This window comes from Notothenia coriiceps, unplaced genomic scaffold (assembly GCF_000735185.1).
Source record: "Notothenia coriiceps isolate Sejong01 unplaced genomic scaffold, NC01 NC01_scaffold00016677, whole genome shotgun sequence".
NCBI lineage: Eukaryota > Metazoa > Chordata > Actinopteri > Perciformes > Nototheniidae > Notothenia > Notothenia coriiceps.
In genome coordinates this window covers 20066-30080 of record NW_011349378.1, presented here as the reverse complement: position 1 = coordinate 30080, position 10015 = coordinate 20066, and the positions used below count along the sequence as shown (strand labels likewise).

At 39.8% G+C, this 10015-nt stretch overlaps 1 protein-coding gene across 1 annotated transcript; it reads left to right on the top strand.

Annotated features, from left to right (window-relative positions):
- The first annotated feature begins 6433 nt into the window (after positions 1-6433).
- myl12.1 (myosin, light chain 12, genome duplicate 1) lies at positions 6434-9258 on the top strand. The gene is made up of 4 exons (XM_010776048.1): positions 6434-6533; positions 7992-8196; positions 8372-8533; positions 8640-9258. Exons 2-4 carry the CDS (start codon positions 8013-8015, stop codon positions 8810-8812), a joined length of 519 nt encoding a protein of 172 aa, XP_010774350.1. The 5' UTR covers positions 6434-6533; positions 7992-8012; the 3' UTR covers positions 8813-9258.
- Positions 9259-10015: the final 757 nt, after the last annotated feature.

Below are 10015 nucleotides of genomic sequence, written 5' to 3'. Positions count from 1 at the left end.
CCTACTTTCAATTAAAGTTAGGATAGAAAAGCACCTCACGATGCAGATTTTCCAAAGGTGCAGTGACCCCCAGATTTCAAAAGTGACCATTTTAAATGTATGAACTAATATTTATTTTTTTTTTTTTACATTTGAAGGTCTTGCTTGCTCTCAGTCCACAGTATGCCATCACTGCTTGATCTCCAGTATCTTTTGTCTTGACTTGTTACCACAGCGGTCTAACTTTAGCTGCTGCATGCTATTGTTACAGTCTCTGTTGTCACTCTCACTTTCAGACCCACTCTCTTTTGTGGAAGCTCACAAACGTCCCCTCCTGTTCCCTCGTCTCATCAGAGCCTCCTTAAGGAGAGATGGATAACTTAATGATTGTTGATGGAAACACTCTCCTGGTGCAAGTATGACTCATTCAGGACTCTTTTGTTGAAAGTCAGTTTATTAGAGGCCCTTTGGCAGGCAGATTCAATTTAGCTGCCAGCCACAGATGTTTGGACATTGTTCTTGGAATTGACCACAACACTAAGTAGGTTTCCATGGCAAAAATATCATGTCAGTGAACACCTCTGAGACCTTTGAGTTGAACACGCAAGCTTTTTGGCCGTTACCCACATGATAAAACAGTGAGCATTCCAACATGCCTACAATGTTTTGGCAACAATCTAAAGTGTAAACCCATAAAAGAGATTAGCACTGATAAGAACAATACATGTTAAGAAGGGTCATTATGCTTAATGCAGTCGAATGAATTTTGATATATTCTACAATTGTATTATACTGTATGTCAGAAGCCGTTAATAATTTGCCAACATGAATGATTTGAATCGAACTTTATGATAAGCTAAGCTAGCCATCTGCTGACTATGGCCCTAATTTTTTTAATAAAAACAGTGGTATTGTTTTTTGATCAAACTATTTGCAAGAAAGCAAATAAATTAGTTTCACTGAAATGCAATTTTCTATTATAGATACATATTTTTGTTATATATGTTATTATCTTCCTAGGAACGTAACCAGTGTGATCATACCTTAAAGGTGACCTATCATGCAAAATGCACTTTTGTACGTCTTTTATACATGAATATGTGTCCCCGGTGTTCCAGGGAACTCACCAAGTGTCAGAAAACACAACCCTTTCTATTTTCCTCCATACCCAAATCTCTAAAAAAGGGTCTGCAACGGATCTGATACGGACTGATCCAGATTTGAACACTTCTATGACGTCACAGAAGTGGCGATACGGCTATTGGGCCAACTCCACCAATCAGCAGGAGAAAGCCACGGACATTGCCGTTGGAAAGCGCTGGAGACGCTGTAGTACATATGGCAGGCCTGTAGATGATGCTGTTCTCACAGAATCAGCCCATGAAAAGACAGTGTTAAATTGAGCGAAATGAGGAATGGCTAAAATGCATGATCTGCTTGGATGAGGGCGCGCAAATATGAACACATCACCCCCATCCTTAAAGCACTACACTGGCTACCCGTGGAACTGAGGATCGAATTCAAGGTCTCCGTCCTCACCCACCAGTGTGTCCATGGAACTGCCCCTCCCTACCTCAAGGAACTCCTCACCCCCCATACCTCCTTGCGGACCACCCGCTCCAGCAGCTCCAACCTCCTCAAACCCCCCAGGACTAAGCTCCGTACCATGGGAGACCGGGCCTTCTGCTCGGCTGCTCCCAGTCTGTGGAATGCTCTCCCCGACCAAATGAGAGCACCACAGACCGTGGAGGCTTTTAAAAAAGGCCTCAAAACCCATCTCTTCAAAAGAGCCTTTGCCTAGACCTTTTTTATCACCCTTTTATTTATTTATTTATTTTTATTTATTTTTTTGTATTGCTTTTTATTAATTCTACCGTGTTGTGTAATGTTTATTTATACTGTTCATGCTCACTGCTTGTAGCACTTCGGGATTTGAAATNGTTCCAAGCTTTGTATCTTGAGTCCCCTTTCCTTCACATAATAAGCATTAGGCAGTCCTGGTCAACTGATTGGTGAATTAGCTGCTGCTTCACACACCGAAGCTAATAGAAAACAATAAATGAATAATAACTTAGGTGGGTAGGTAAGGCTGAGAAACCGCTCAAGAACACTTTTTAGTTAATTTCCAATGGAAGCTCTTAACATCACCGATAGCAGAATATGAAATGCTTTGACAATAAATACTAATGTCATACTGATGGGACGTGGCGCTGTAAATGCACGACCCATCATTTTAGCCGGCCGGGCCTAAAAAACTGGATGGCTTCCATCTGCACAAACTTATCTCGTTGCCCTCATTGGTCATGCGCTGCCCGTTCGGTGTGTTGAGGAGGGCTCTGTAAGGAAAGTGCAGATTTTTCCCGGCTGTTTTCAAATTCTGGCGCACTCGAGAATGGTTTCTCCAAAATAACCTACCCCACCTTTAATTCAATCAGGAGAGACGTGGATGTATAAATAACATGTTTATTACTTACCGGACACATAAAATTGAAAAATAGTGATTGACGGATTACAACAAGTGAAAGTGAAATTATGGTTTGGCGATTAGGCCCCGTTTGGCCAGGATGACATTCAGGAGGGGAAAACGCCGCTCGATGAACCCAAAAAAGAAGTGAAGTATACTGCGGAGATCGTATGATGAAATTAGAGATTAACAAGGGCATGCTGAGATGCCGGAGTCACTGCGGGCTCAAGTAACATCGTGGGAGCAAGACCCCTGCGGTCGATCGCCCGAATCCATTGCCGGCGCATTGCGGGTTAAACATAGCGCAGACCCCACTGGCCACAACCTGCACTTACAGGGTTAAACATAACGCAGACCCACTGGCCGCAACCTTCACATGCAGGGTTAAACCTAACGGAACCCACTGGCCGCAACCTGCACTCGCAGGGTTGAACATAACGCAGACCCACTGGCCGCAACCTGCACTCGCAGGGTTGAACATAACGCAGACCCACTGGCCGCAACCTGCACTCGCAGGGTTAAACCTAACGCAACCCACTGGCCGCAACCTGCACTCGCAGGGTTAAATCTAACGTGACCCACTGGCCGCAACCTGCACTCGCAGGGTTAAACCTAACGCGACTCACTGGCCGCAACCTGCACTTGCACAACCTGAGTGCAGGGTTAAACATGAACACAGTGACACGTATACATGCTGACGTGCTATGAAACCACCACCAAAGTTATAGGCATAATTACCCATTTTTTTGTGTTTGAGAGACCTTAGATAGCCAGCACGCGCTGATGTCCGGGCGAATGTGGGATATGAAGGCGGAGGAGGACCACCGTCCGAGTTGCAGGGATGAGGGAAAAATGCCTTGATTGGCAGCAAAGGTGGCTGCACCTATCTGAACAAAAGCCCTGATATTCTATTAAGATGCTGCCACCAGTTATATGCATAATTACCATAGGTAAACTGAAGAGATCTTGGGATTGGAAGCACGAGACGATGTCCAGGCGAAGAGGGAGTTTTAGACAGTAATGCACGAGAGCTGTTAGCTGGAGTACAGTGATACATGAATATCATAACCTGGATTAACACGAGCCAAGTGAGCATGAACCCGAGAATATGAATGGAGTGGAGGATACACGCAGAAAAAGACATGCACATAGTTAAATACTGAGACATGACTCAAATATAGTCTAGCTTAAAGGTGGGGTAGGTACGTTTCAGAAACCGGCTCAAGACACACTTTTTGTCATATTCCATGGAATGCTCTTAACATCCCGATAGCAATGAATATCTTAAGTGCTTTGACAAAAAATCCATAAAAAAATGTCATCTGTGGAAGCCGTAGTACTGTAAAAACTACAACCAATCCGTTTAGATTGCCGCCCTGTCTGTCAACCTTCCATCTCGTGCACGCACAAATGTATCTCGTGCCCTCATTGGGCGTGCCGTCATTGGGCGTGCATTGCAGCAGTACTTCAATGACTCGCCAGCAACAGGCGGCCACTTTCACCATGGCAGAGTTAGGTTCAACATCGTCTACTGGTCGCAAAAGAAAAAATGTAACGGAGCAAATTAAGAACAAAAAGAAAGTGGAAGCTAGGAGAAGTCAAACCAGAGTCAATATCGGAGCTGCTTTGGCTTTGTAGTATTGCTAACCTAGATGTGTTTAGCTTTGCCTGATATGTAACGTTACTGCAGCCTGCTCTCGCGGAGGAGGTGCTCTGTAAGGAATTCTGAAGGAAGGGGCGGATTCTTTTTGGCTGTGTACTTTCAAATTTTAGTGCACTCGAGCCGGTTTCTGAAACTTACCTACCCCACCTTTAATATGCATCAATCTGGTGCACTTTGAGGGGGAAATAAATAGACTACACCCATATGAAACAGAACTGTATGCATTTAAATAATCATAAAATCATAAGTACATGGCCATAACCAATAACATACCATATCCAACTGAGACTGCCAAGGCACACNTGCTCAGTGTGACTTTTGTTTGCTTAAAGGTGGGGTAGGTAAGTTTGAGAAACCGGCTCAAGACACACTTTTTGTTATATTCCATGGAATGCTCTTAACATCCCTGTTAAGAGCATTCCATGGAATATAACAAAAAGTGTGTCTTGAGCCGGTTTCTCAAACTTACCTACCCCACCTTTAAGCAAACAAAAGTCACACTGAGCATATTACAGTATGTGTATAACAATAATATTCACCTGATTTTATTACATATATTTATATCATAAAGTCTGTGTAGAACCCTGACATACTGTACCTACCTATTAGTGAATATTATTGATATCAAAGAATAGAACAAATTCTTTCTGTAGGTTCTAAGCATCATGGCCTTTAGTGTATTCTGGTTGTGTAACTCCTTGACTAAGAATGAACAAGAATAAAACGTTTAATAATTATTAAAATGATTAATTGTATCACATTTTAACTACCATGGTTAATAACATTGAGTTCATCTGTATACTTGAATGCAATATAATACAACCACCCTGTAGACTTTAAGCCTATCATGTTCAGTTTGTTGAGATATCAGAAATGTGACGAATTTTAAAAATGGCAGCAGATTGTGGTTGAGTTGTATTATATGACATTTTATTGATAGATGCTCATATATGTGAACTGTGTACTGTATGTGAAGTACATTAATGTTAGCACCATGCCACTTGGTTCAGCTGTCAGGAAATTCCAACCCTATGGACATCTCATGGGATCTATTAAGGGTATTTGTATGCTCTGCTTAGTATGGCCCCCACACATTAAAAGCTACTTGAATGTCTGAGATAACAGTTGTAGACATAAACAAATTCAATTGAATAGCTAACACAATATTAGGTAACAAACTCAAGAAACTGTTTATAATATCAGTGAGTGAATGAATGGTTTTCTATAAAGCTAGCACACTCTAGTGGTTGGTTGTGACACTACATATACAGTATACAGTGTTTAGACTGCTCCTTTGAAAGAGAAGGGATCCAACAGTGAGGTCAAGTTTTTAAATGAATGAACTACAATTGTAACCATCATTACGAATAGTCGTGTTTTTAATGCACGTCACTGGTGGTTTGTTTGCTGACAGCACTATATGGCACATGATCAGTGATTTTGTTATTAACTTTGAAAGTGATATGACAACTGGACAAAAGGCTGGCATGGCTTGTTTTAACCTGTGAGTCAACAGATTAACATCTTTCCTTTGAGTCCCTGCAGTAAGCCTCCCTTTTTGCAGCTATGACCGGGGGTACCAACTGTTGTCTGGCACACGCTGGGAGTCAGAATCTATTATTATCCATCCTGTCAAAAATGTTTCTCTTCATTGTTTTGGTTTGAGCATATCAATTTCTTCTCATTTTTACTAGCTTTCACATTACTTCCTCAGGTTAAAGTTCAATTGAGGTTAACGTCGTTTTTATCCAAGAAAAACTTGGCTGAGAAGGCTACAAAAAGAGAATACAGCACCTAGTAACATATGCAGGTATTTTAGTTTTCCAAATGACCATAAAAGAGCAAAAAACAACACAAAAAAGCCTACTATGTATCTTGAAAACAGTGTCAACTAAATAGGAAAAAATGAACTATATATATATATGTTTTTAATCTGATACATCTAATAACACAGACATTTAATTTGATGCTAAATAATAGTTGACTGTTATGTTTGCCTTTTTTTGTTGTGGGGATCCTTCAAGTTTTCCCTTGCCTTAATTGCAGGAAGGACGATGTATTCGTTCTTCCCTTAAAAGGGCATATCCAGGAATGTCAAGGCAGGCAAGGGAGTGTTTGTGGAAGTTACATTTACTCTGTCGGGGGGTGTGGTGTCATAATTTGTATTTTATTACCACTAAGAATTAAACATTATCATCTGCTTTCTGATCAAGTTAAGCATTATTTATCCATTTATTATGTTTACACCAAAACAACCTATTAATTGGTTTTCAAGATAATAATAATAATAGTAACATAATTTACAAGTACCCCTATTTTATACAGTTGGTTTGCTCTAAATACCCAACAATATTATCAGGAAATGAAGAGGGCGGTGGTTGAGAAAAGAGCAGCATCGGGCTAGCAGAAGTTTCGGGTTGTTGTCAGGTAAGTTTGTGTTCTAGCCTTTTTTTCTGCTTACAATATATGTTACTTTATGAATAATTTGATATTAAGATACCACACAGCTGGTAGCAATGTAAAAAGCGTATATCTGAATAACGTGCTATCGTGTCGTTAGGCGTGTTCCGTTTGATTGCATCAAAAACACGGCTAACTGTTAGCTGCTCGGATACTGACTAGACAGCGACTGTTTAGATCCCGAATTAGTATTGTTACTTTTTAAGTGAATTGTTAACCTGGAAAATTATATAAATATTCCATGTGAACATGGGTAGCTTCCGCAACTGAATGATAAGTGTTTGTAGTGTGCTATCGTTCACAGCCTTGTGCACAGTATCGTAATTATTTTTATGTGACCCAAGCTAGGCCGCAAGCCATTAAGACTGTACACGTAATTCCCCAGGAGTTGTGATTAGGTCAGGTATTACAAACGAATTGAGGATCAAGTTAATTTTGTTGAAGTTACACTTTGTACGGTTTGTCAACTGCGCAGTACAAACTAAAACAGATGTCACCATAACGTTAGCTCATTTGTGGGGAATCAAGCCAGTCCGTATTTTTACAGTGTTCATAACCTGATAATGAGTGCTTTGCAATAAATATAAACATTTACATTTTGACTATTTCTTTACTCGGACAGGCTTTTTTTTTTTGAAAAAGCCAAATGGACGCTTATTTCCTGTCATCATCCTCCCCGGTTTTTGAATGTTCTGCTTTTCTTTGCTAAAGTGTCGCTTTCTGAACTTGTAATGGGAGATTTATACACAAAATAAAGTGTTTTTTGGTAGGTCAATTGATAACTTCCAGAGAACATTTTTATGACTCAGACATTTAGAACTATAACTGAACGTTACTGGAGCCTTATATTTAAAACGTACTAGTTTCATAGAGAAGTTGTAGCCATTTAACTATATTGCCAATATCTAATTATAATACCAAGCAAGGCTTTATACAACTCCTGTTCAAGCTGGTCGAGCCACTTTCCTTATGTCAACATAAAGATGTAAATGTAGGACAGTTTCAGTCTTCATCTCAGACATGTCCTGATAAGGGCATTTGTCCTCACATAACTAATTCTCCTGCCCTCAGTGAAGCCAGTGAGCTGATCAACATAGAAAGATAAGTGAACATTTCCATTTATAGCTCCGTGAAGGACACCGCTCTGGGGAATCGCTGCCAGAGAATTAAACACCCTGCCATCCCGTTGTAAAGGCAAACTCATATAGTAACAGGACAAAACATTCCATGAGCTTGTCTTCCAACGAGTCATCTTTTCTCTGACTGCTAGAGAAAAGATGACTCGATGGAATAGCTACATTTTGCTATGTACATTGCTCTGTCCATAGTGTTTTTAAATGATACTGATATTTATGGTTGCCTCCTTAAATAATAACGTCCAATTGCTGAATGCATAATCTAATATGTATATATTTATTCTCACAGGTTAACAAGAAAACAGTCAACATGTCTAGCAAAAGAGCAAAGGGAAAGACCACAAAGAAGCGCCCTCAGCGCGCGACTTCCAATGTCTTCGCCATGTTTGACCAGTCTCAGATTCAGGAGTTCAAGGAGGCTTTCAACATGATCGACCAGAACCGTGATGGGTTTGTGGACAAAGAGGACCTCCACGACATGCTGGCATCACTGGGTGAGTAGTAGCATGAGCTTACTAATAGCGTGTGGGTGTGCACCAACATGGTTTTAAAACTAGTTCTACAGGCTGACATTTTTTATTTCACAGTTGTTATTGTCACTTGTACTTAAAACACATTCTGTATTGAAACCCTTTAGCCTAAGTGCAATATACCTGTGTATTTCTACAGGGAAAAATCCAACTGATGAGTACCTGGAGGCCATGATGATGGAAGCTCCTGGACCCATTAACTTCACCATGTTCCTCACCATGTTTGGGGAGAAGCTCAATGGCACAGACCCTGAGGATGTGATCCGAAATGCCTTTGCTTGTTTCGATGAGGAGGGAGCAGGTACATTCTGATCCAGTTTTGTTAAGATAGTGGTTTCTTAAAGATGGTAATTCTTTCATTGCAAGTTTATTCCTGTCCTTATCTGATACGACTGTTTTCCCCTCAGGTTCCATCTCGGAAGATTACCTCAGAGATCTGCTCACAACAATGGGTGACCGATTTACAGATGAGGAAGTGGACGAGCTCTTCAGGGAGGCCCCCATCGACAAGAAGAGCAACTTCAACTACGTGGAGTTCACACGCATCCTAAAGCACGGCGCCAAGGATAAGGACGATTAAAGAGCCATACCAGCAGATTCCTTTTCACCCTTTTTGCCTCTTTCTTCAGCTAGATCACCGTGCTGCATGTCTCAACTCTCCAGTGTAAACCCCATTTACCACCAAAGCAATAAATATCTAATCTTGTTTGTTGTGAACTTCCAGTTTTGCCAAATGTACACATCTCCAATGAGAAGATAAATCTAAGAGGCTGTAAAATGTTTTTCCTGTCATGTTAAGATGTGAAGTGGCAGCGCCTTGGAAGCTCTAAGGGAAATGTCTTTGCAGTTCATATGATCAGGTTTAGATAAATTTTTACATTTTATAATATGAACTTTATAAATAAAGCCCTCTATCAAGTTGTATTATGCCTTCTGTTCTCCTTCTATAAATGACAACTGAATGACATATTGCATTATTCTGTCTTTATTTTTCCTGTGGCATAATTAAAATGCCTTTCAAGTCTTGACAGGTCGACTTTCTTCTCACTAAATTCATTCAACATGTTCCGACTAGCATTGGCTGAATTCTTTCTGAAAAATGCCAAATGATCACAACACACTCAAAAAACCTTGGGTTCATTTGTGTCAATTAAAATCAACAATGGAGAGAGATGTATTTATTTTAGCATTTTTTTTCCAACATTTTCAACTATGACTTTTCTGTCATTTTTAACGACATACCACGCCTGGTTTCTACACACTATAACGTGCCATATTCCCACATAATTTACCATCTTTCTTTGGTGCATTTTTTCATTTTATTCGACATAAAATAAGATGGACCTTTATTAATCCCAGTGGGGAAATTCAGTAGTTTAACAGCAACGGGGTAAGGATGAAAACCAGGAGAGAACAGATTAATACAATTAAAAATAAAATAACTGAAATAAGAAAATTATTAAAATTAACATATATAGTGGATATATGTTTGTTATATAATCGACAAACTATACAATGTTGTTTTTTTTAAAGATATACAAAATTAAAGTATGACTTTTTCATTTTTTTCTAAATGCAAAGATAAACCTACACTGAACAAAAATATAAATGCAACACTTTTGTTTTTGCTCCCATTTTTCATGAGATGAACTCAAAGATCTAAAACATTTTCTATATACACAAAATAACCATTTCTCTCAAATGTTGTTCACAAATCTGAAAAAATCTGTGATAGTGAGCACTTCTCCTTTGCCGAGATAATCCATCCCACCTCACAGGTGTG

Bases quoted from the DNA above. Each gene is read 5' to 3' on its own strand.
- myl12.1 (XM_010776048.1), top strand. From the start codon at position 8,013: ATGTCTAGCAAAAGAGCAAAGGGAAAGACCACAAAGAAGCGCCCTCAG. The intron at 8,197-8,371 runs GTGAGTAGTAGC...GTATTTCTACAG, and splicing joins CGACATGCTGGCATCACTGG to GGAAAAATCCAACTGATGAG. The intron at 8,534-8,639 runs GTACATTCTGAT...TTTTCCCCTCAG, and splicing joins TTTCGATGAGGAGGGAGCAG to GTTCCATCTCGGAAGATTAC.